General features: G+C 41.8%; 2 protein-coding genes and 1 long non-coding RNA gene across 8 annotated transcripts in view; 1 reads left to right on the top strand and 2 right to left on the bottom strand.

Moving 5' to 3' along the window:
- The window catches only part of citb (citron rho-interacting serine/threonine kinase b), a 57,666-nt gene extending 46,108 nt beyond the window's left edge, over window positions 1-11,558 (top strand). For all 5 annotated transcript variants that reach the window (XM_058069866.2, XM_058069872.2, XM_058069871.2 and 2 more), the window contains 14 exons: window positions 47-135; window positions 219-323; window positions 398-567; window positions 846-926; window positions 994-1,129; window positions 1,211-1,350; window positions 1,438-1,530; window positions 3,313-3,421; window positions 3,507-3,635; window positions 4,720-4,800; window positions 4,883-4,961; window positions 7,691-7,864; window positions 8,092-8,380; window positions 10,778-11,558. In XM_058069866.2, coding sequence (XP_057925849.2) covers window positions 47-135; window positions 219-323; window positions 398-567; window positions 846-926; window positions 994-1,129; window positions 1,211-1,350; window positions 1,438-1,530; window positions 3,313-3,421; window positions 3,507-3,635; window positions 4,720-4,800; window positions 4,883-4,961; window positions 7,691-7,864; window positions 8,092-8,380; window positions 10,778-10,801 — 1,699 coding nt within the window. In that variant the 3' untranslated portion in view covers window positions 10,802-11,558. The remainder of the gene's footprint in view (window positions 1-46; window positions 136-218; window positions 324-397; window positions 568-845; window positions 927-993; window positions 1,130-1,210; window positions 1,351-1,437; window positions 1,531-3,312; window positions 3,422-3,506; window positions 3,636-4,719; window positions 4,801-4,882; window positions 4,962-7,690; window positions 7,865-8,091; window positions 8,381-10,777) is intronic.
- The window catches only part of LOC144898236 (uncharacterized), a 98,324-nt gene that overhangs the window by 49,594 nt on the left and 22,283 nt on the right, over window positions 1-26,447 (bottom strand). The gene's annotated exons all lie outside the window — the stretch shown is intronic.
- mtmr3 (myotubularin related protein 3) overlaps window positions 15,862-26,447 on the bottom strand; it is a 28,680-nt gene continuing 18,094 nt past the window's right edge. The window contains exons 16-21 of one of the 2 annotated variants that reach the window (XM_058069873.2): window positions 26,161-26,306; window positions 23,491-24,991; window positions 23,321-23,431; window positions 21,644-21,732; window positions 20,948-20,974; window positions 15,862-16,159 (exon numbers count right to left, since the gene is read on the bottom strand). In XM_058069873.2, the coding sequence (XP_057925856.2) occupies window positions 16,000-16,159; window positions 20,948-20,974; window positions 21,644-21,732; window positions 23,321-23,431; window positions 23,491-24,991; window positions 26,161-26,306 (2,034 nt within the window). In that variant the 3' untranslated portion in view covers window positions 15,862-15,999. The remainder of the gene's footprint in view (window positions 16,160-20,947; window positions 20,975-21,643; window positions 21,733-23,320; window positions 23,432-23,490; window positions 24,992-26,160; window positions 26,307-26,447) is intronic. The other variant, XM_058069874.2, reaches the window with a different exon arrangement.

The following is a 26,447-nucleotide window of genomic DNA, read 5'->3' as shown; positions in this document are numbered from 1 at the left end:
AGTGCTCCGTTTTTAACGTGGATGTTCTGCTCAAATGCATTTGCAGGAACGGAAAGCGCGGACAAGGCTGGGAACGTAAATATGTGGTCCTTGATGGGACTAAAGTGTCCGTCTATGAAATCGAACCCAGAGAAGGTTACATAAAGTTTGCACCTGAATTGACCTTCTGAAATAGGCAATGACTTTTATTTCATTCTGCTGGCGTTTTCTTCACTTAGATGCAGTGAAGCCACTGGAGGAGTTCGACCTGTGCCTTTCTGAAGGAGAGGTTGAGGTTCACGGAGCGGTGGGGGCCACTGAACTACCCAACACGGCCAAGTCAGGTACGTCAGGACACAACGTAAAAAGTCATATTAATAAACGGTTTACTAATATGAATGCGATCCTCCTGTGTCAGATGTTCCGTATGTTCTCAAGCTAGAGTCCCGTTGTCATGCCCCTTGCTGGCCTGGACAGTCCATTTACTTCATGGCTCCCAGTTTCCCAGACAAGCAGCGCTGGGTGGCTGTCATGGAATCTGTCGTGACCGGTGGACGAGCCTCTCGAGAGAAGGCCGAGTCTGATGCGGTGAGTATCGAAGTAAATTAATATGATCTGCGGTTGTACCAAAAGACAAATGGTTCTATCTCCTCTGGAGATAAATGTATGGGGGTCCAAGGTTAGGGGCAAACTCCTGTCCAAGCGGAGAATCCAAAACCAGGTCTTCCCGATCTCCTGATTGTGTGGCCTACATTCCCTGGAGTCACACTTTGGACACCCCTAACCCTAACACTTTGTCGCAAGTTCTTAACCCTAAACTGACTGATTTAAGCTTCATGGTCTTGAACTTATTTGGTCCCTTTCAGAAACTTCTGGGAAATTCTTTACTGAAACTGGAAGGAGACGACCGGCTTGATATCAACTGCACTCTCCCACTTACGGATCAGGTACCGTCATTTGGGAACCCGCTGGATGACACACTACATAATGTCATGCTCCCGGCTGTGGTTACAGATAGTTCTGGTGGGCTCGGAAGAAGGATTGTACGCCCTGAATGTGATCAAGAATTCCCTGACTCATATTTCCGGCTTGGGATCGGTGTTTCAGATCCACATCATCAAGGAACTGGAGAAATTGCTGATGATTGTTGGTAGGAACGTGAAGCTTCTATGTTTAGAATTGCTATAAACCTTGCAAATCAGTTGGTTTTACATGTGCGGGTGTGTTGCAGGGGACGAGAGGGCCTTGTGCCTGGTGGAGATCAAGAGAGTCAAGCAGTCTTTGGCCCAATGCCACCTTCCCACTCAGTCCGAGCTGGCGCCGTACATCTTTGAGACGGTGAAAGGATGCCATTTGTTTGCCGCCGGGAGAGTAGGTTTTTTTCTCTTGAGATGAGTACACGTGACGGAGCAATGTGACCGTACGACGTAGATGATTTTATGTTTTATGTCTGCGCAGATAGACAACGGGTCCTGTATATGCGCTGCAATGCCAAACAAGATCACCATTTTACGCTACAACGACAATCTCAGCAAATACTGCATTCGCAAGGTGATGTGATCCAACTCCAACTGATCCAACTCCGAACCCTGAAGATGTTATTACATGCGGCGCTATAATCGACCAGAATAGTCAATGGGGCATTCGCAGTAAAACGTAAACACCAGCATCACGTGATACCGACTTCCTCGACTTTTTCTATATGTGCGCTGTGATTGGCTGGCTAGCCCGAAGGCAGCTGGGATAGGCTCCAGCACCCTCGTGAAGATAAGCGGTAGAAAATTAATGAATTAAATTGTCCATAGGTGTGAATGTGAGTGTGAATGGTTGTTTGTCTATATTTGCCCTGTGATTGGCTGGCTCGCCTGAAGACAGCTGGGATAGGCTCCAGCACCCTCGTGAAGATAAGCGGTAGAAAATTAATGAATTAAATTGTCCATAGGTGTGAATGTGAGTGTGAATGGTTGTTTGTCTATATTTGCCCTGTGATTACCTGGCTCGCCTGAAGACAGGTGGGATAGGCTCCAGCACCCTCGTGAAGATAAGCGGTAGAAAATTAATGAATTAAATTGTCCATAGGTGTGAATGTGAGTGTGAATGGTTGTTTGTCTATATTTGCCCTGTGATTGGCTGGCTCGCCCGAAGACAGCTGGGATAGGCTCCAGCACCCTTGTGAGGATAAGCGGTAGAAAATGAATGAATGAAATTGTCCATAGGTGTGAATGTGAGTGTGAATGGTTGTTTGTCTATATTTGCCCTGTGATTACCTGGCTCGCCTGAAGACAGGTGGGATAGGCTCCAGCACCCTCGTGAAGATAAGCGGTAGAAAATTAATGAATTAAATTGTCCATAGGTGTGAATGTGAGTGTGAATGGTTGTTTGTCTATATTTGCCCTGTGATTACCTGGCTCGCCTGAAGACAGCTGGGATAGGCTCCAGCACCCTTGTGAGGATAAGCGGTAGAAAATGAATGAATTAAATTGTCCATAGGTATGAATGTGAGTGTGAATGGTTGTTTGTCTATATGTGCCCTGTGATTGGCTGGCTCGCCCGAAGACAGCTGGGATAGGCTCCAGCACCCTTGTGAGGATAAGCGGTAGAAAATGAATGAATGAAATTGTCCATAGGTATGAATGTGAGTGTGAATGGTTGTTTGTCTATGTGCCCTGTGATTGGCTGGCTCGCCCGAAGACAGCTGGGATAGGCTCCAGCACCCTCGTGAGGATAAGTGGTAGAAAATGAATGAATGAAATTGTCCATAGGTATGAATGTGAGTGTGAATGGCTGTTTGTCTATATTTGCCCTGTGATTGGTTGGCTCGCCCGAAGACAGCTGGGATAGGCTCCAGCACCCTTGTGAGGATAAGCGGTAGAAAATGAATGAATGAAATTGTCCATATGTATGAATGTGAGTGTGAATGATTGTTTGTCTATATTTGCCCTGTGATTGCCTGGCTCGCCCGAAGACAGCTGGGATAGGCTCCAGCACCCTTGTGAGGATATGCGGTAGAAAATGAATGAATGAAATTGTCCATAGGTATGAATGTGAGTGTGAATGGTTGTTTGTCTATATTTGCCCTGTGATTGGCTGGCTCGCCCGAAGACAGCTGGGATAGGCTCCAGCACCCTCGTGAGGATAAGCGGTAGAAAATGAATGAATGAAATTGTCCATAGGTATGAATGTGAGTGTGAATGGTTGTTTGTCTATATTTGCCCTGTGATTGGCTGGCTCGTCCGAAGACAGCTGGGACTTTGCATGTGTTTTGGTGGAGAACTACACATCTCATCATGTACAATCATGGAATCTAAATTCATCATCATATTCAATTCCCAGGAGATTGAAACTCTGGAGCCATGCAGCTGCATCCACTTGACCAGCTACAGCATCATCATCGGCACCAACAAGTTCTACGAGATCGAGATGAAGCAGTTTGTACTTGAAGGTGAGGTCCATCTTACCTGCTTTGTACTTTGGACAATCTGGACAGCATATGGAACGTCACTGTGGATGGTTTTTCTCAACTGCAGAGTTCTTGGACAAAAACGACATGTCGTTGGCTTCGGCGGTGTTTGCCGCCTCGTCTCACACCTTCCCCATCGCCATCATGCAGGTGGCCAGCAGTATGCACAAAGATGAGTACCTGCTTTGTTTTCATGGTGGGTGCACACAAACAACACAATGCTTGGCAAAACTCTTCATGTTGGGTTAAATGGGTTCCACCGTACATCAAATTTAGTTAGTTCAGTGTCAGTCATTTTCCTAATCTGGATATATGCAGTATCAATGTCTAAATCAGGGGTCTCAAACGAGCCAAATGTGGCCCGCAGGACACTACTTTGAGGCCCGCGCAAGTTTGATATGGATGCTGTATGGTATCATGTACCCAGAAAAAATTATTACGTTTGATTAATGTTCATGTTAAAGGTTAAATAACTGTTAATAGTATCCTCCCTATCCGTGTGGAAGTGGTAAGTTTTTGGCTATTTAAGTTGAAAGGAAATAACTTGAAGGCTACCGTTTAGGTCGCTAGCTCTCTAGTTTGCGAGTTAGCATGTGTCTCAAGACCCTGCAGTTGCGCAATATGTTGTAAATAAAAAGAGTATAAATGTGACTATAGTCGTGTTTTGTCATGTCTACAGGGCTCTAATAATGCTTTGTTCATTTTAATCTGAAAAAAATCATTTGTCTACCCACCAACTATATGTGGTTTCTTAAGTTTTTATTATTTGCCGTATTATTATTATTATTACGTATATTTATTTATTTATTACTGATTGAATGATTTTCTTTATTCTTGATTTGTGTATTTATTTCTCATCTTATTTTGTGCAGAAAAATAAAAAAAAAATTATTGTAGAAAATCGAAACCAAAGCAAAGTTTATTCATTTTTCTGTTTTTAATAAATGCGTTTTTTTTTTTTTTTTTTTTTTTGGAAAACCTGATGCGGCCCAGTCTCACCCAGACCCTAGCTCCAGTGGCCCCCAAGTAAATTGAGTTTGAGACCCCTGGTCTAAATCATCTACACAAGGGGATCATTTTTCCATGTGATTGGACTCGACTTGCCAATATCACCAAAGACTTGGACATTCACAGAAATGACTTGGCTGTGTTTGAGGACTTAAATAGTTGAGATTCTCAGTGAGTGGTTGGAGTAAAATGTGTCCCCATTAAAAGCATTCAACTAACAAGACAACACAAATCGGACTTTCTCCTCACCGTTGCTTGTTGTCGTCTTCCAGAGTTTGGAGTGTTTGTGGACACGTACGGACGGAGGAGTCGCACCGAGGACATCAAGTGGAGTCAACTGCCGTTGTCCTTTGGTAAATAATAAACTGTTGAATGTTGCAGGGCAGCAGATTCTTCACCTTCTTCCATCTTACTCGTTTTTTTTCTGTGGTGCAGCCTACAGAGAGCCCTACCTGTTTGTCACCTATTTCAACTCACTGGATGTCATTGAGGTTCAGGGACACGCTGCTTTGGGGTGAGTGACAGTCGATAATGAACCCTATTTAATAACACTTAGAACGGGGGTGTCCAAAATTGTTAAAAATTGAAGAATGCGGGGGCCACTTTCATATATTATGTATATTTAAAAACGTTAAAGAGTCCAATGTAGGTCAATATATATACCGTATTTTAAAGGGCTATAAGTCGCACTTTTTTTCATAGGTTGGCTGTTCCTGCGACTTATACTCCAGAGCGACTTATAAATGAAAAAACTGTTTATGTTGGATTTTTTGTGTAGCTGTACCATTATGTTAGCATATCTTATAGCGATTCAGCCTGTTCTCTATTATTTTATTGTTAGAATTTGCCTTCCAAGATGACGTAATGTCTGTTTTGGTCATAAAATAAATTACCCGCAAAAATGCGACTTATACTCCAGTGGGACTTATGTATGTTTTTTTCTACCTAATTATGCATTTTTGGCCTTGTGCGACTTACTATACTCCGGAGCGACTTATGTATGTTTTTTTAACCTAATTATGCATTTTTGGCCTTATGCGACTTATGTATGTTTTTTCTACCTAATTATGCATTTTTGGCCTTGTGTGACTTATACTTCAGTGCGACTTATGTATGTTTTTTTTCTACCTAATTATGCATTTTTGGCCTTGTGCGACTTATACTCCGGAGCGACTTATGTATGTTTTTTCTACCTAATTATGCATTTTTGGCCTTGTGTGACTTATACTTCAGTGCGACTTATGTATGGTTTTTTTCTACCTAATTATGCATTTTTGGCCTTGTGCGACTTATACTCCGGAGCGACTTATGTATGTTTTTTCTACCTAATTATGCATTTTTGGCCTTGTGTGACTTATACTCCGGAGCGACTTATGTATGTTTTTTCTACCTAATTATGCATTTTTGGCCTTGTGTGACTTATACTTCAGTGCGACTTATGTATGTTTTTTTTCTACCTTATTATGCATTTTTGGCCTTGTGCGACTTATTAACTCCAGAGCGACTTATGTATGTTTTTTTCTACCTAATTATTCATTTTTGGCCTTGTGCGACTTATATACTCCGGAGCGACTTATGTATGTTTTTTTTCTACCTAATTATGCATTTTTGGCCTTGTGAGACTTATTAACTCCAGAGCGACTTATGTATGTTTTTTTCTACCTAATTATTCATTTTTGGTCTTGTGCGACTTATATACTCCGGAGCGACTTATGTATGGTTTTTTTCTACCTTATTATGCATTTTTGGCCTTGTGCGACTTATTAACTCCAGAGCGACTTATGTATGTTTTTTTCTACCTAATTATTCATTTTTGGCCTTGTGCGACTTATATACTCCGGAGCGACTTATGTATGTTTTTTTTCTACCTAATTATGCATTTTTGGCCTTGTGCGACTTATTGGCTCCAGAGCGACTTATGTATGTTTTTTTCTACCTAATTATTCATTTTTGGCCTTGTGCGACTTATATACTCCGGAGCGACTTATGTATGTTTTTTTTCTACCTAATTATGCATTTTTGGCCTTGTGCGACTTATACTCCGGAGCGACTTATGTATGTTTTTTTTCTACCTAATTATGCATTTTTGGCCTTGTGCGACTTATTAACTCCAGAGCGACTTATGTATGTTTTTTTCTACCTAATTATGTATTTTTGGCCTTGTGCGACTTATACTCCAGTGCGACTTATGTTTTTTTCTACCTAATTATGCATTTTTGGCCTTGTGCGACTTCTGTATGTTTTTTCTACCTCATTATGCATTTTTACCTTGTGCGACTTATGTATGTTTTTTTTACCTAATTATGCATTTTTGCCTTGTGCGACTTATGTATGTTTTTTCTACCTAATTATGCATTTTTGGCCTTGTGCGACTTATACTTCAGTGCGACTTATGTATGTTTTTTTCTACCTAATTATGTATTTTTGGCCTTGTGCGACTTATGTATGTTTTTTCTACCTAATTATGCATTTTTGCCTTGTGCGACTTATGTATGTTTTTTCTACCTAATTATGCATTTTTGGCATTGTGCGACTTATACTCCGGACCGACTTATAGTCCAGAAAATACGGTAAATGGTTATCAGCTTAACCAAAACAGTTGTGACTTTATGCCTGTAAATATTCTCCTTCATCCAGGTCATTTTATTCTCAGGGGATTGAATGGATCACCCCTGGACTGTTCAGGTTGTCATTACCATTTCACCTGTCATCGGAGCAGCCTTCATCACTTCATGCTCAAAGACTAGGTGGGAATCACACCAGTCAGAGTAGACTCAATTGCGTTAAGGTTGAGAAGCCATCTCTGAACAAAAAGAGGAGGAGGAGGTCCATGACACCAACGTTCCCCTACATCCAATGCTGTCCTTTTCTAAAACATTCAACTTTTTAGCGTCTCTAACAAATAAACAAGAAAAAAAACTATTTAGATGGATTTGATTGGTGGACAGAGGCCCCACTCCATTGCCTGGTCAATTCCTGTATGGAGGATAAATGCACCAAGTTCTCAGACTACAGCTGTCTTACCTGGTCTGACTGGTCCGTGTCCCAACGTCCTTGACCATGAACTGACAAACCCTGCTCAGATGAGAGGCGGACCCTGACAACAGAATGGGTGGTAATCAATTATCACTAATATTACTAACATTCTCATTAATAACTCATTCCTTGTATTTTGCCAATTTTGCTACACTACGGGTACCGCCGACTTGGAGCTGATGTTTCACACACGTTCTTCCTATCCAGTCCTTCTGTGTTGGCCCACCTGGACATCCCCAGTCCCCGCTACCTGGGCCCGGCCATCTCCTCCGGGGCTATTTACCTGGCCTCCTCCTACCAGAACAAACTGCGGGTCATCTGCTGTAAGGGAAGTCTGATCAGGGAGTCGGGAGAGCTGCAGAGGACCGGCTCCAACAGAGGGTTTGCTCCTCCCTACTTGCAGAGACTTCATATTCACTACGTGTAGAGAATTTGACATGAAAGACATTTCAAACGCCAACAGTACAACAGCGCCATCTGCTGCTCAAAGGCAAAACTTACACAATGAAACCATTTTATGGACAGTCACAGAGATTAAGGCCTTTTTGGTTAAATCCTCTCCAAATTGGAGACTAAATGAAATGTTACCTCCTGTTGTGCTCCTCCAGGAGTCCCACCAAGCGAGGTCCTCCCACGTACACAGAACACATCACAAAACGCTTGTCGTCCGGGCCGGGCAGCCATGACGGTCTGCATAGAGAGCCCAGCACCCCTCACCGCTACCGGGAGGGACGGACCGAGTTCAGACGGGACAAGTCTCCGGCCCGACCCTTGGACCGGGAGAAGTCGCCAGGCAGAGTGCTGGACAGCCGCAGGGAGAGATCTCCTGGAAGGTTCGGGGACAGTAATCGACTCCATGCTGGTTCTGTGCGGACACAGCTGGCACCCGTAAACAAGGTATGTACAGTCAACGTGTCAGCCAATATGTCATATCTAATAATCTTTATAATCATTTTGTTATTATCTAATAATAATAACAAAAGGGGGCGGCACGGCGGTTGAGTGGTTAGCACGTTTTCGGCCTTGTGCGACTTACTATACCCCGGAGCGACTTATGTATGTTTTTTTAACCTATTTATGCATTTTTGGCCTTGTGCGACTTACTATACTCTGTAGCGACTTATGTATGTTTTTTTCAACATAATTATGCATTTTTGGCCTTGTGCACCTTACTATACTCTGTAGCGACTTATGTATGTTTTTTTCAACCTAATTATGCATTTTTGGCCTTGTGCAACTTATACTCCAAAGCGACTTATGTATGTTTTTTTCTACCTAATTATGCATTTTTGGCCTTGTGCGATTTATCCTCCTGAGCGACTTATGTATGTTTTTTTCGACCTAATTATGCATTATTGGCCTTGTGCAACTTATACTCCAAAGCGACTTATGTTTTTTTCTACCTAATTATGCATTTTTGGCCTTGTGCGACTTATACTCCGGAGCGACTTATGTATGTTTTTTTTAACCTAATTATGCATTTTTGGCCTTGTGCGACTTACTATACTCCGGTGCAACTTATGTATGTTTTTTTCAACCTAATTATGCATTTTTGGCCTTGTGCGACTTATACTCCGGAACGACTTATGTATGTTTTTTTCTACGTAATTATGTATATTTTTGTCCTTGTGCGATTTATCCTCCTGAGCGACTTATGTATGTTTTTTTCGACCTAATTATGCATTATTGGCCTTGTGCAACTTATACTCCAAAGCGACTTATGTTTTTTTCTACCTAATTATGCATTTTTGGCCTTGTGCGACTTATACTCCGGAGCGACTTATGTATGTTTTTTTTAACCTAATTATGCATTTTTGGCCTTGTGCGACTTACTATACTCCGGTGCAACTTATGTATGTTTTTTTCAACCTAATTATGCATTTTTGGCCTTGTGCGACTTATACTCCGGAACGACTTATGTATGTTTTTTTCTACGTAATTATGTATATTTTTGTCCTTGTGCGATTTATCCTCCTGAGCGACTTATGTATGTTTTTTTCGACCTAATTATGCATTATTGGCCTTGTGCAACTTATACTCCAAAGCGACTTATGTTTTTTTCTACCTAATTATGCATTTTTGGCCTTGTGCGACTTATACTCCGGAGCGACTTATGTATGTTTTTTTTAACCTAATTATGCATTTTTGGCCTTGTGTGACTTATACTCAGGAGCGACTTATGTATGTTTTTTTTCTACCTAATTATGCATTTTTGGCCTTGTGCGACTTATACTCCGGAACGACTTATGTATGTTTTTTTCTACGTAATTATGTATTTTTGTCCTTGTGTGATTTATCCTCCTGAGCGACTTATGTATGTTTGTTTCGACCTAATTATGCATTATTGGCCTTGTGCAACTTATACTCCAAAGCGACTTATGTTTTTTTCTACCTAATTATGCATTTTTGGCCTTGTGCGACTTATACTCCGGAGCGACTTATGTATGTTTTTTTTAACCTAATTATGCATTTTTGGCCTTGTGTGACTTATACTCCGGAGTGACTTATGTATGTTTTCTTAACCTAATTATGCATTTTTGGCCTTGTGCGACTTATACTTCGGAGCGACTTATGTATGTTTTTTTCTACCTAATTATGCATTTTTGGCCTTGTGTGACTTATACTATATTACAAATTTCCCCACTGAGGGACGAATAAAGGCATATCTTACTCCGCGCAGACCTCACAGCTAGGAGACCAGGGTTCAATTCCACCCTCGGCCATCTCTGTGTGGAGTTTGCATGTTCTCCCCGTGCATGCGTGGGTTTTCTCCGGGTACTCCGGTTTCCTCCCACATTCCAAAAACATGCTAGGTTGATTAGCCACTCCAAATTGTCCATAGGTATGAATGTGAGTGTGAACGGTTGTTTGTCTATATGTGCCCTGTGATTGGTTGGCGACCAGTCCAGGGTGTACCCCGCCTCTCGCCCCAAGACAGCTGGGATAGGCTCCAGCACCCCTGCGACCCTCGTGAGGAAAAAGCGGTAGAAAATGAATGAATGAATGAATAAAACAATACTTGAGTTTCCTGGAGAACACGGTAGGGTTCTGAGACATTAAATATGAGTTTGATTCATCTATGGCAGATACTGATCAACCAAGTGTTCAAGTCGGAAATAACGGAAATGGAAATAATTTCAGTATATTTCAAATAATTGTCAATATACTGTAAAAGAAGGAGGCAAAGTAACGGTGTTGAAGGTGAGCTATTGAAGTAAACATAAAACTAGTCTGTTTTTCCTCCTTCGCTTGAATGTAACGCCAATGTCCTTTGCCCCTCTTGTTGTCTTGCAGGTGTGGGATCAGTCATCAGTGTGAGAGGTTGTGGTTGCTCCTCTTAGAAAAGGCCAGTAGTGACTTAACGCTTGCCCGACTGTCGGCCAACCTTGCCCGAAACAGTCCAACGTCCTCATTCGACCAAAACAAACCTGACACGTGCTTTTGGGGGGAAACGAGAATCTTATAATAGAGCAGAGTAAATGTATATAATGCAGTCAAGGGTTTTTATAAAAGGGAATAGTCGGCCAGTAAAGCCATGTCTATTTTTTTTAGGGTTTCTAAAGCGGGTTGCGAGGAGACGATGACGTATTTGCATTTCACGACGGAGGCGACACTTTGCACATGAAAGTGGATTTGAACAAGATGTACAAACTTGTTCTTGTCACACGAGCAGTCTTTTTTTCTTCTTTCTATAGAGTCATTTTCCATATGCTTTGATTGACAGCTGTCATCTTTGTAGAAGACTTCTAACAATGTTGCCTTGTGTTGTTTCTAGAGTTGAGTGCAGCCTCAGCTTGCTCTTATATTAGTCCACTGCCGCCGCTGCTGCTGATGCCGCTTCTTCTGGTTCACAGTGTCTGGTGTCTGTGCCGTGAGATCAAGTCTAGTAGATGTCAAAAGGTCAATTTTCTAGTGTTGTTTCTTTCGAGCCGGTAAAACCGCCTTCCATTGGTCACATCAGCGAGCATGACCTATTTACAGCAGCGCTTTTGGATCTTGATTCTTTCTCTTGGTTGTTATTTTCTGTCACTGAAGTTTGCATTCAATAAAAAGGTAATGTCAAACAATGTTTTTCCTTTTTAGAAGGCTTTGACTTTTCTATGGATATATTGACAATTATTATTTTTTTTACATTACAAAGCAAAATTTGTTCTACCATATCTTACTTATTGTGTGGAAATATGGGCTAATAACTATAAAAGCAATCTTCACTCGCTAAATGTACTGCAAAAAAGGTCAGTAAGGATAATTCATAATGCCGCCTACAGAGAACATACTAACTCCTTATTTCTAAAATCACAAATACTTCATCTTCAAACAGCTAAAATAATGCATAAGGCTAAAAATAACCAATTAGCTAAAAATGTCATCCAATACTTCTCTACAAGAGAGGAGAAATATGATCTCAGGGAAGAAGTACATTTGAAACACTTCTATGCTAGGACTACGTTATGCTAGCCATAGCATTTAAGTATGTGGAATCAAACTATGGAATGGATTGAGTAAGGGAATCAAACAATGCACAACAATGAGCCAATTCAAGAAACACAAGCAATTGATGTTTGCTAAATACGAGGATGGAACCAGTCATGATGTGCTATATATATCACTATATTGACACTTACTATGGTACCCATTATGGCATTGGATGCTCATATCACCTCCTACTTCGCTGCGTGACAAAAAATTAAAAAAATTAAAATTAACAATAATAATTAAAAAAACTTATAGGACTTATAAAGGAAAGCAGGAAGTGAACAAATATAACAGTTACTGATTGTAAAAGTAACAGATGGAGGGGTAGGATTTAATAAGCTTTGCTTCAACTTAAAAAATTAAATTAAAACTTTTTTTTCAAGTAAAAAAAAAAAATTATATTAGGAAAGCAGGAAGTGAACAAATGTAACAGGTACTGATTGTAAAAGTAAACCTCATACTTTGACATGTGACAATAAATAAATATTTTTTTTAAGTAAAAAATAAAAATAAATAATTATATTAGGAAAGCAGGAAGTGAACAAATGTAACAGTTACTGATTGTAGAAGTGCCAGATGGAGGGGTAGGATTTAATAAGCTTTGCTTCTTCCTACTCCTTTTGGACATGTGGAACTGGGAACTGATTATGTGATGCATTCAATTGTAATCTGATGCATGTTCAAATGAAATAAAACCATTATCATTACACATACGTACATATTTTTTTACAAACTAGCCCCTAAGGGTTAGGAATCTCTTCATAACGGAATGACAAACAACCACCATATTTTGTTTATAAAAAGACTACACAGCTGCTTCCTCTAGTTTATTTCTCCTTTTTTAAACTCTACAATAAAGTAAATCCATTAAAGAAAATATTCCGAATGACCAAGGAGCACTTTTGTCGTAACAGGAAATGGCTATGTACAGCTAAACACATTCCTCTGTAAAGACAGGAGAGGGTTCAAAAGTGCTTATCAGACAGGAGGAAAAAAAGCACGAGTGAGAGACCTGAAATAAAACAGCTTGGCACTCGTCTCTACCGGAACACACACACACACACAGTTGTGATGTTTGATTGACATTCTCATGTACACACACACACATGCTCACTCACACACACACACTAAGCGCAAAATGATAAACGGAAGATGCAAAGAAAGGGACAACTTCAGCTTTGGTCTTATGTGCTGTAGTGTATCATTTCATGTAAGTTAAGTGGAAGGAAAATGACAAATTTATCATACCAGAATCAATTTAGTATATATTGAGTTATTATGAGTTACTTTCCCAAAAAAGCTGTTAAATTAGTTACCGGGGAAAATAATCAGCTACTTAAGATCCAACAGTGTACATTTTTTTTGCCTTTCTTACAATTTTTAAACTGGTCTTAGTGTATAATAACGTGCCACATTTCACTGTTGGTAAACGGTAAACTCCCAACACATTACCGTATATGAAAGGGGTCATTTAAACTTACATTAGGGGTGTTTTTGGAATTAATAAAACACACATTCATGGCCACAAACACTGGTCGCCCCATGTTTTTGTCAGATGATGCACCACTTCTCATGCTGAGAAGTGTAGCAATGACAATTTCTATTAGGTACAAAAATCATTTTGTATGGCTTTTTTCCCCCTTTGCCATCTTTGTTTTGCTCCAATGCAAATAAAAGAAATGAGCATATGAATACTGAAGAACGTTTCTAGGAGAAGTGGTGCATTATCTGAGAAGCACAGAGGTTCCAAAGTTTTGTTTTTTTTTTTTTTTTGCCATGACTAAGTTATCATACAAATATGATAACTGTCATGCATCTGGCAACGCTGTGTCATGTGTGTCTAAATTGCAGACCTTCATGACTGTCCGATGTAATTTTTGATGCCACGGATATTTTAGTGTCTCAACTGAGAAGTTGCACACAAAGACACGGCACACCCGAGCATACGCTGATTTTTTTTTTTTTTTTACAAAACAGGAGTCTCAAGAAAAAGGAAAACAAACACGAGTAATGACAGCATCGACTAGGTTTTTTTTTTTTTTTTGACTATCTGGTGTGGAACAAAACAGCAACTCGGCTCACTGCTGCTGACACATACAGGAAGTCAAGATGAATGAGAAAGGCGCGGTTTTCCTGAACGTGAGAATCTCTAAGCAACTATACACGGTGCCTGTGTGTGTGTGTGTGTGTGTGTGTGTGTGTGTAGTGAGTAGAGGTAGTGTTTATAGGTGAATGGGATAATGTGTGCATGGTAGAAGGGGAGTGCGGGGCATTAAAAGTTTGGATGGGGTGCTTGTTTTCGGACCACTGTTTTCTGTGTGTGTGTGTGTGTGTGTGTGTGTGTGCATAGGCATGTCACTCCAAAGTGGCCGCAGCATATCAAAAACACTGATTATCACGTGGCAGTTGAATTGTCAGAATCCCAAAATTCAACAAATTCCTGCTTAACAAAATAAATAATCGTATTTTAAAAGGGGGGGTGGGGGTGGGGTGTTGGAATAAAACACTACAGCATCCCAACAGGATGCCCTGTGCATCTATAATTTACAAAACACACGCCTGTGTCCTTAACAGGCTGTAAATTATAAGTATATATACTATATATATATATATATAAGATCATTTCTGCAATCAACGTAAGAACAACAACAACAAAAAAAAAGTTAACTTTTTGGTGACTAATTTAGTGAGCCACTATTCTCAGGTTCTTAAACATTTTGTACTTAAATGCTATAAGATGTTTATCTGTATATATTATTTTATTCTTTTATTTTACAAAATGACCATCGTGTGTGTGCAAGGAGGTCATTGAACGGCAAGGACGTCTCACTGATGACTCAAAAAAAAAAAAAAAAAAAAAAAGGAATCAATTAGAGCTCATATGGTCTCGGTATCAACTTAACAGTAGATCCCCGCTTTTCACAAGGAACTGATATCCGTTTTTTTTTTTACACACGGACCGCTCCTCCCACTCCAAAATGTCTGAGCTTCACTTTGAGGCTCTCTCCAATTAAAAAAAAACATTATCAATGAAGCATGAAGCTACAAATACCTGTATTATTATATATATATTTTTTAATTATCACCCAAGTATGGAGGAGCTCAGCCATCCGGGAGGAGTCAGTTGAGGTGGCTCGGACATCTAGTCCGGATGCCTCCCGGACGCCTCCCTGGTGAGGTGTTCCGGGCATGCCCAGCCGGGAAAAAGGCCCCGGGGCAGACCTAGGACACGCTGGAGGGATTATGTCTCACAGCTGGCCTGGGAACGAACGCCTTGGTGTCCTCCCGGTGGAGCTGGAGGAGGTGGCCGGGGACCGGGAAATCTGGGCTTCCCTACGACCCGGAGGAAAATGGCTGGATGGACCCAAGTATGGTGAATGGGATGTGTTCTATGTGAAAATAAATTGCCTATTTTCTCCAAAAAAAAAAACATTTATCCGCAAATTTGTGGTGCAGTGAATGCTAAATAGCCAATGTGCGGGGATCCACTGTATTGAGTCCGATTCCAAGGTATTGATAATCAATGCACTTGTATGACGTGATTGTGCAACACAAAGATTGTGAACTATCAATTCGATTACAATAAAGGTGATCAAACAAACGTCCAATTTGGAACATAACGAATGAGCCCAGAAGAGACAGAGGAAGTTTGCGCTTAATTTTGGATTAAAGTGGATTGAACCTGCCTTTAGAGGGAACTTGAGTAACACAGTGAGATGCCCTCCTGCCTCCTGGTCCAAGACACCAGGAAGTTCATTCTCGCTCCTCAGTGCACACGGCCCGTGAGCACCACCATGTCATCGGTGCGGCCCGACGAGGGACCCTTCTCCTATATCCTCCCACTGTGCAAAGCAACATGCCACTGGAAGGACACCTTTTAGTCCAGTTCTGCAATGCACGCACACAAACACACACGCACACACACACACAGGCACAAACACACACACACGGGACATTCTGTGGCATTCTTCAGCATTGTGCCTGTGTCAGCTGTGACTGGGCCTTCCGTACTGCTGGCATCCGCCCCCTGTCTCCGAGGCTCAGTTGGAGCTGGCTGTGATGGGTTTCTCCAGCGGGGGTGCATTGAGCTGGAGGCTGCCATAGCACGTCTTACACACGCGGCTGGGCTCAAACAACTGCTGGCTTGGCACCGGGATCTTCTGGTCACAACAGCTGGCGCAGAAAACATTACCGCAGTTCCTGCAGTTGGGGAGGGGGGGGACAAAAACTCACCGTTGGACATTTTGATTTTTTTTTTTTTTTTTTGCAAAAACACATACGAGCAATAATGTTAATAATACTGCAACACATGTGATAAGCGGCCAACCGTGTATATCAACATCCACTTCAGCAGGCACTTTGGTTAACTTAAATGGGTTCCAAATAATAATAAATAATAATAATAGAATATTTTAAGTGATGCAATACAGTTCACTTCAAATTCCAACTACAATAATAAACAAATATGTAAACACATTAAACATATTACCGTATTTTCTGGACTATAAGTCACTCCAGAGTATAAGTCGCACAAGGCCAAAAATGCATAATTAGGTAAAAAAAAAAAAAAAGAAAAACATACATAAGTCGCACTGGAGTATAAGTCGCATTTTATACAGGTCATTTATTTTAACTACATTTAACTACTACTACTACTAACTACTACCTTAACTCTGTTTTTAACTACCAAAACAGACATTACGTCCTCTTGGAAGGCAAGTTCTAACAATAATAAAAGAATAGAGAACAGGCTGAATAAGATATGCTAACATAAGGCTTATTCAGCTACACAAAAAATAAACATAAACAGAAAAGGTGTCCAGTGTTTATATAACATAAACAGTTTTTTTCATTTATAAGTCGCTCTGGAGTATAAGTCGCAGGAACAGCCAACCTATGACAAAAAGTGCAACTTATAGTCCGGAAAATACGGTATATAACAGCAAATACAACAATTATTATCCAATTATAATTATTATATAGCTATTATCCAGTTCTACAGCGGCATCAATCTATGATTCATCAATCGATTGCCCAATTAATCAACAACTGTTTTGGTTAATTTAAAAAAAATGTAAATATCCTCTTAGTATTTCAAGAAAGCAGACCTATTGTTTTGGTGTTTTAGGCAAACTACACATTAGCTTTGACTTCCGAAAACAGTGATGGACATTGTTACCACTTTTTTGATTTGTTGCAGAGCAAAACTCTTGTTTTTTGTTTGGTTCATATTGATTTGGTCCGTCAATGGGAGGGTTTAGCAACCTTTACGGTCAAAAAAAGCAATTTTGGTCCGTTGTCCACTACAGAAAAATGGTCTGGAGCCGCAAAACACTGTAAAAAGATTGTATCTTTCTAATTTTTTCCTGTTAGAGCAGAATATATCAAACATAAGTGCAGCGTGCATGTGAAACGGATGCCAACTAGTAGAAACTGATGCCTCAAGAAATATGCAGCACGGTGAATTTTACACGCTGGCTCATACTGCTCCACTTAACTGTTTCAATGGACTTAAGTGGTCGCTGGTTTGAACCCAACGTGTGTAGGGCTGTACTGCAGGGAAAACCACTGTTACATTTGTAGGTCTACTTTGAAATAGACTACTTTTCAGAAAACATATTAAAGTATATAGCGCAGACCTCACAGCTAGGAGACCACGGTTCAATTCCACTCTCGGCTATTTCTGTGTGAAGTTTGCATGTTCTCCCCGTGCATGCGTGGGTTTTCTACGGGTACTCCGGTTTCCTCCCACATTCCAAAAAAAATGCTAGGTTAATTGGCGACTCGAAATTGTCCATAGGTATGAATGTGAGTTTGAATGGTTGTTTGTCTATATGTGCCATGTGATTGGCTGGCGACCAGTCCAGGGTGTACCCCGCCTCTCGCCCCAAGACAGCTGGGATAGGCTCCAGCACCCCCCGCGACCCTCGTGAGGAAAAAGTGGTAGAAAATGAATGAATGAATGAATATTAAGCATATAGAAAAGCCAGCATCGTTGGCAGTAAAGACAAAGGAATCCGTCCGTGCAGAATTAAAAAACATTTAGTTTTGAGATGTTTCTTTTTTTGGTGAGCTATATTAATGGTTAGCTTACCACGGAGGGGGGGTAAAGCTGTCACATCTCAACAAACACCGGCTTCCTCTGCTTTCCTTGCGCACATCCAATCACCAGTCAGAACTCAATCATGATGCATTCACGGCCTTCCAGAAAGTCCTATAGTTTTAACTCTTTTTAAAAATGTGCATTTTCCCCACTAACATTGCGAAAAGGGCCACAACAAAGAGGCTGAGGTGCCACATGTGGCCCCCTAGTCTATGGCCTAACCGATTACTCTATGTACTGAAACAACAAGCTTCAGATTAATCGACTAACGAGGTACTCAGTTGATACTCACTAGTTGCTGCATGTTGGCCACTGAGTCAGGAGATCATGAAGACCCGACTCCAAATTGTCCATAGGCATGAATGTGAGTGTGAATGATTGTCTATATGTGCCCTGCCATTGGCCGCCGACCAGTCCGGGGTGTACCCCGCCCCTCGCCTGAATGCAACTGACATAGGCTCCGCCACCCTTAGTGAGGATGAGCGGTATAGAAAATGAATGGATTTGCTCCCTTGATCAACAAGGTTGTCTTGTTGTCTTTCTCTGACCCCCGTCTGGACTATAGCAGTAAAAAAACTTCTACACTAACCAGACTGCAAACTCTCTGCAACCAACCTTGACTAGATACAAGCACGACCGCCGACCTTCATTGTTACAGTCCTGATGATGTTCTTCCCTTCAGTTGATCAGCTCATGCTCAAAGACAGCTCTAGTCTGGTAAAGGTGTGATTCAATGGTGCCAATTCAATGGCAGGTGTACTTCATCGAGTATTATGTCATATTCCGTGGGAGTACGACTGAGGAATTGTTAGGGTATTACAGTGAAACCAATGTTGATGCTCCTTGGACCGTGTGATGTCAACATATGTGGTTTCTGACAAAGGAAACTGAAACCCAAACTAGCCATTCCTTGCACATGTACATGTGACTTTGGCCAGAGATGTAAGTAGTTTTTGAACCCACAGCATTCAAGCAAGATTCCTATATTAAATACTGTACATCTGTTTTAATATTATACTATATTATAGTGTGTTCGCTTACCAAACAGAGCTATTGTGTTGGTATGTCTTATGACTGCAATGCCGCACATTTCTTCCGATGGCTAAGAATCAGTTGCTGAGGTAGAATCCAGGTTAAAAGTGTGCACTGTGTTTTCATGCAGTGTAATTAGACAGTAGTTATGTTGCTGTTATGTTAGCAATAACGAATACTAAAACGGACATAAACGGACCTCATTTGTCGTAGAAATGTTATGTCGATAAAAGTAATCAACTATGTATGTATGACCTGCCAAACTTGGAAAAACATTATCAGTTGATTTGGGGAAAAATGTTGGTTACAATAACCTCAGTTTGTAACAGTTTGTGCACAAACCCAGCATACTTTGCAGCAAGTGAGCACTACTCCTGGCATTAATAAAACTTCAAAAATGGGGTCAATCTCCCTGCGACTATCAGGACACCACAGTTGTCTGCAAAACGCGCATCAAATGGATGAATGAGTGGTTAAGAATATTGTCAGGTCGTACATTATCTTAATTTTACCTTTTAAATGCTGCTTGCATTGACGTTCTAATTCAGTTCCTGTTTCGGTAAGTCCAAAGATTCGCCGAGAGCTTGTCACTCCACCTATGCACCATAGCCATCCCAACTCCAAAATAGCATGAATGTGTACAGATTCATTAAGGATAATTAAGGGTGACAGTTTGTGCCAAGTACAAAAAATGAGTACATGTTGGCAGGTCTGTTTATGTTGACTTGGTAATACAAAGAACACAGCTGACCACGATGGCGAGTTTGGTAGATGCAAACGTTTTGTAGACATAAGTTGTCCATATGGGTGGGACTAACTTAACCGGCTTCCACTGTATTTGCAGATGTATGGTTGGGGTGCTTCCGAAAACGGAACAAAAAGCAGAATAAATGCATAATAAATGTAGATCTCTGAGATGAACGTTGGTTATTATCATCAATGATGCAATGTTGCAGAGTGTATGACCAGCAGTACCGCAGCTGGAACAAGCGTGTGAAGGGTTTACACGCTTCAACGATACATGCTCGCTCAGCTAATTCAACACTCATATGACCGTATTACAAGAGATGCCATGTTAACACACACCGTTAGCAGCGCTGCACAAGGATGGAAGGCCATGCTCACACCGAACATACGGTTTAAAAATTCATTTCCCATGTATGCATATTACTCCAAAACAAACAAAAAAGAGGCTCGACATTTTAGACTCTGACTTAACAACTTTGACATTAAATTAACAGTTTAGTAATCTTCTGCTGAACGTTGAAAAACGTTAAATTATTAAGTAAAATTTAAAAATATAAGCATTGAAAAAATTATTATTTGTAATAATAAGCAGCAGCGATACGACAGTGGCAGCAGTTCGCCCTCCCATGCAACCTACCACCAAAGCTTCAAAAATCCTTGTGGAGACCCTGAACATCTAATACCCTCTCCGTCATTGTGTGCTAGCAATTTGGTCTGGGTGGGGGGGAGCGGGGGGGTTGCAGTATCGTCGCATACTGCGCTGCTGAGAGGAGGGAAGCTGGGTGGGGGCGGCATGCTGCTGGGGAGTCAGCAATGGGTTGGAGGTGCTATGGTGGCCCATCGGCCACAGTCAAATGACAAAACCGTGCTCACGCTCACAGTCGATGAATAAAAAAAGGACCCAGCAGAGCTGAAGAGGGTTTTCTCTTACAAAACTCCACACAGTATGAGCAGAACAAAAAAAAAAGGGCAAACCAATGCAGTGGGTGAGGATGAGGAGAGTGAGAAGTGGATTAATATTAAAAAAGAAGGTGCAGCAATGCCAGGGTAGAGTGGGGTTGGGTGGGGTGGGGGTGAGTGTTTGAGTCAGAGGAGCCGGATCTCACCAGACCTCCTGGACAGGCTCCCTGCCACTGTAGAGGAGAGGGGCAGACAATAGAGAAGAGCTGCCTGAACAGGGAGGACAACATGACACTAAAAGTACAATTAAACTGATGTATCCACGGCCTTTTGCAGACATCTTGATATTCTGTCCTTCCCTTGTAAGAATTATTAACTCCAACAATGGTGCCAAGTGAGTTGAGTGAGATTCCCCACACTGGAAAAATAGGGTGCCAAAAACTCAATGGATGCCTGCAGCTTTGAGAAAATTATTTGTGTTTTTTTTTTCATTATTTTAACACATTTCCAGAGAATTCAGAGTTAAGTAAAAACTAGTGATGCCTACTCAAACTTAGGGTTCACAATAGTACCTGTTTTGACGTAAATGGTAGTAACAAGACCAAAAAAATCTTATTAAGTTGTGTAATGTTGTACAAACATCACACTGAAGAAACACAAAAGAGCCCAACTGCCTTCTGTGCAGTCAAAAATGTGACCATCTAATCCTACTTCTTTTGGAAAAGTCGAAGTGTAAAGTGATTTTATTAAACGTATCGGAAATGAAGAAAACCATGGTCATAACCATGACCAAATTTTGTCTAAATCTAAAACTTCAGAAATAAGAAATTGTTGAGCTGAGGACGACTGCAGGAGGACACTCAATAGCAGAGATAAGCGGCTTGAGCCTTCTCTGTGTTTACCTGCAGTGATGCTTCCTGGTGGCCAGCCAGAACCTGCTCTCACAGCCATAACACTGGGCTGCCAGATGATCGGGGTACCAGCGGGTGACCTAAAATGGCACACACAATCGTCACAATGTTGACAAAAACGTATTTACAAAACAGCAGATCTCCACGGGTGCATGCGGAAATGTTAATGTTAATCGTTATGAAACAGAACCACAACGTGAACATTTCCATCGACAGCCACAAGCTAGCAACACTGAGTATGAACAATTCAATGGACTTTGTGATGTGGCATGAGATCGGGAGCTTGGTGAACTTGCTTACTGGTAGTCATGGGCCGGTACCAGATTCAGACAGTATGATAATGGTTCGGTATTATAATTACAGCTCTGGTATGTGTGCTGTTGAACAGAAATGTTTTAACAATACAATTGAACAATGATGGAAGTGGAACACGTGTATTTAAATAGCGTAATTTCTAATTAAATATTAAATAACATGCAGTTCTTAAAGCAGTCTACACAGGCTAATTCTGCAACTCAAGTCACAACACCATAGTTACTTTCTTAGCAAAAACAAACAAAACAGAAATAAAAGCAAAGTAAATGCAATCACTATGTGGCTCAAGAAGGTCCATATTCATTTTTAAAAAGGGTAATGTTTTGTATTATTACGTAGCGTGGTGAATATGCATGTCACAACTTGTCCACAAGAGTACTTTGAAGTTATTAGTTATAATTATTTTGCTGAGTTTTGAATTAAAGTCTGCAAATGGCGAGGATCCATTTTACAACAGTAGCCACGTTTACATGGACCCAAATATTCCGATTCCATTCAGGTTATTTGCTCAAACGGAAAGAATGTAACCTTTGTATACACCTCATTCCGAAAGAAAAGTGCCAATCCCAGGGGTGGAATATTCCTTTCCCAAATCCGATTAAGGTAACTTGTACCCGCTCAAACGGAAAGTTGTCAGACTGCGTTCTTCTTCTTCTTCTGTTGTTTATTGGCGGTTGGCAAGCAGCTTTGGTGTGCATTAGCGCCATCTGTGGAACAGAATCTAAACCCTTCTATACGCCATTCACGAGTCCAGTTTTATTCAAAAAGAAAATACATATCTATATAAAACATGTGCCCAGCTTAATTATAAAATATTAGCAAGATTGAAGATGATCTTTTCCTGTTCCCGGGTGCGTTCTTTCAGCGAATGCTGAAATATGACGTAACACGCAGCTCCAGACGTTCTTCCATTTAAAAAAATGGAGGCGAGCAATCGGCACTGGACTGCTAAGGAAAGTTTGTTTTTGATTCAAACTAAATTTCAAGACCGGACGAAGGAAAAACTGGCAATACGGAGTTATTTCAACAAGTGAAAGAAAAAGTCCAGGAAGTCGGTATCACGTGATGTTGGTGTTTACGCTTTACTGCGCATGCCCCATTGATGATTCTGGTTGATTATAGCGGCGCATGTAGACACGCCATTGGAATATTCCTTTCCATGTATACCATTGAAAGGACATTCGGAAAGGACATTCGGAAAGAGAAAAACTCCTCATGTAAACGTGGCTAGTTTGTGTGACTTTAAAATGTTATGAATAAAAACAAGCATGTGTCTGGAATAGAAGAGCTAAGAGGCAAAAAACAAGCTACAAGTAAAATGGGAGTCTGTCCACCAAACACAGTGAGGCCCACCTCCGTGTCCTGCTTGTCCACCTGCTCCCAACTGGCTTCAGAGAAGAGCTCCGTGCTGCAGCGAGACAGACAGTTGGGGTCCACGTTGTATTCAGAGTCCGTCATGGATGTCTGTATGAGAGGGAGAATTAAGTCACTGTTTTAATGACACCTTGATGAGTCAATCTTACCACTTCATCTCCTCCGTCTCCGTTGATGCGATGGGAGCCGACGTGCTGCTGATTTTCCAGACGACTCCACAGTTCCTGTACCTGCTTCTTCAGCGTCTCCACTTCCATCTGGTGTCCCGCCTCAATCTGCCTCAATCTCTGTTGGATGGCGTCTGTGTGCAGCATCAGCCCATCGTCATCCAAGTGGCTGCGTGACGGCGGCTCCGGACTGATGGCCGCCCGGCCCTGCTGAGCGTGGCACCAGCGGTGTTGTGAGCAGCCGCCCCGGTGGTGAAGGATCAGGGAATTGCAGCTCGCCAGGGACACCTGTCGGCTCAGCGGGGCCTGCTCACCTTTGAGCCAATGAGGTCCTCCGCACGGTTCGCCGTCAGAACTGTCACTGTTACAAAGACCGTCCCGAGTGAGGTCAGCACTTGCATAATGAAAGGCACTGACAGAGGGTCGCTTGCTGCCCCCATTTAAAGTTCTGATAAAGCTGTGTTCGCCTGTCTCCAGCACTTTCTCTTTCCTGGAGCAAAGTTGTTGACCCTTGGTGAAGGCCTGACGGCTCTGACAGACAGGCGGGGGTGCAGGGGGCTCAAACCTGCTGCAGATCTCCTCTGTCAAAGTCTCTGTGGAGCTTTCCATCAGGGAGGTCTTCTTATCTATCTGTTCCCCTGACTCTGACATACCTCTGTCAGTGTCACAACCATAGCTGGTCTCATCCGGACCAGGGTCCTCATTTGATCTCTCATGGCCGTTAGCCATCTGAGTTCTGTGAGCCGCAAGCGGCTCTGGCTCGCCTGAACCGGACTCGTGAGCTTGTTCTAACTGCTCTGAACCATTCTCCAGAAATTGGTTCTCCGCATGCTCAGGTTTTTGGTCTGCCTCATCCTCCGGTTGCTGCAAATCTTCCACCGTCTGTGCAGACACAGCAGGAGAGTCACTGCTCTCCTCGGCCTCCGTAAAACCATTTTGTGGATGGAGACCATTAGTAAGCGCTTCTTGTACATCAGTTGTGTTGATTTGAGCACACTGATCCTCCCAAGCAGTTCTTGAGTGCATCTCCTCCTCCATGGCAGCTGTGTTGATGATGTGAGTGACAACAGCACTTACAACTCTCTGAGCATCTGCTCCCGCCTCTTCCGTGGTGGCTTCTTGAAGAATGTTCTCCATCTGGCCCTCGGCCACACCCACCGCCACAGACAGCTCTGCCTCAACTCTCGTTGTTGAGTTCACGGAGGCTCCCTCTGCCAAGTCAGAGTGTGAGTTGCACGGCTGCGGGCTGTCATCCAGCTCAGAGTCCACTCCGTTCACGTAAAGATCCAATCCATTACACTGCACCTCCTGTTCCTGGTCCGCCCCTCCTTCCGGCCCCACTGCCATATTGAGGTCCAGAGAGCGTCGGTGGTCCTGCCACTTCTCATTGAGGTTTGGGTCACTGGAACGGCGGTTAGGAGCCAGCAAGCCTCCCAGCTCGCAAGCGCTGGGCAGGTTATCGAAAGAGCGAGTCTTTGTGCATCTAAAAAGGAGACCGAATTGAAATAATGCGATGAAAATTTGTTAACATTAAACCTGTCGTTTATGATATCTAATCAAGCTTTTAAATCAGCTATTAGTCCTTATCAAGCTCCATGCAAGAAGACAGCAAATACTCCAAATGAATATACAGCGCTATGAGAGAGGTAATTATTAAAGTACAGCGTAAGCCATTTCTGTCGACGTAAGTGGTTGTATATAACCGCAATTGAAGCCAAAACTAGTCACTGCTTGCATGTTTACTTGTGACTTTGCCCAAAGACATAAAAAAAGGGTGATATTTTGTTGTTTTGTTGAAGAAAAAGGGTTGGAATAGTTTCTGCTACTGAAAAACAATGTCAATAACATGGTTATATTTACTTCCAACAATGGTGATATTGATGAAGTGAACAATACAACAACACGCTACCCTCTTCTTCACAGAAATTACCCCCTTCGATCTCAACTTTTATGTCCACGCAAGAGGTCGACAATGTTTGTCAGCGTCAATTTAAGAAGGTACTTTTTAAAGATAAGAACACACGACTGAGTTGGTTGATTTAGATGAGTTGTCTACATAAACGGCACCAAGGGGTTCTACTGTATTAATAGAAGATAAAAGCCTGAAACAAAAAAAAACAGTATATTATATATTATTAGGCCGTAGGTTGTGGCTGTAACCCAGTATTATATTGGGGAAAATTAGTGTAAAGGTGAATATAGGGCTGTTATTGTATGTCTAGTGGTCTCTAAAATGTTAAAAAGCATATTAAGAAGGTTGTATACAGGTTTTCTATGGTCTACGAAAAGATTCAATTCAGGAATAAGGAATCCTACTTGACGGAAATTCAGCTAATCACTGCCGCGCCCGGAACCAATTAACCACGATGAACAAGGGATGACTGAAATAGTATAATACTCCATACTACTAATTCATAAATCGCTTGGTGTGCGTAATGAACAAGGTTCAAATAGAACTACTTCCTGTTGCTCCTTCCTGCTGGCTTTATAAGTCTCATGAGATAAGCACAGAATGCAACTGCAAAGTTCTGAGGAGAGCAAATGCATCGAAAATCGAAGCCGGGTCCCATCGGTTTAGGGAGCCCTGGGTCAGAGTTTGTCTTACATGAGGGAGGTAGTGAGGGGTTCTCTGTGCCAGCGCGCCAGGCTCACCTGCCCAGGGGCGCTTCCTCAGGATTGCTGCCGGGCACAGGGTATGGAGCACAGGACTCATCTGAAGGAGTGGTGGGAGAGGAGCTGGGAAGGTACACTGCAGTCCACAACATCAGGTTGCGCACGTGACACACTGGGTGGAGAACCTGCAGTAACATGAAAATGAATGAAAATTATTTAAAATTTCAAACATGGTGAATTTGAATAAGGATCAGCTGTTTCCTAGTGTCTTTTCATTCAAAGTATTTTATGAATATATTTTGCTTTATTGGGTTCATTGGGTTAAA

Source organism: Doryrhamphus excisus, linkage group LG3 (genome assembly GCF_037039965.1).
Source record: "Doryrhamphus excisus strain RoL-2023G ecotype Guam linkage group LG3, RoL_Dexc_Guam_v1.1, whole genome shotgun sequence".
In the NCBI taxonomy this organism is placed as follows: domain Eukaryota; kingdom Metazoa; phylum Chordata; class Actinopteri; order Syngnathiformes; family Syngnathidae; genus Doryrhamphus; species Doryrhamphus excisus.
This window is presented reverse-complemented; position numbering and strand designations above follow the sequence as displayed.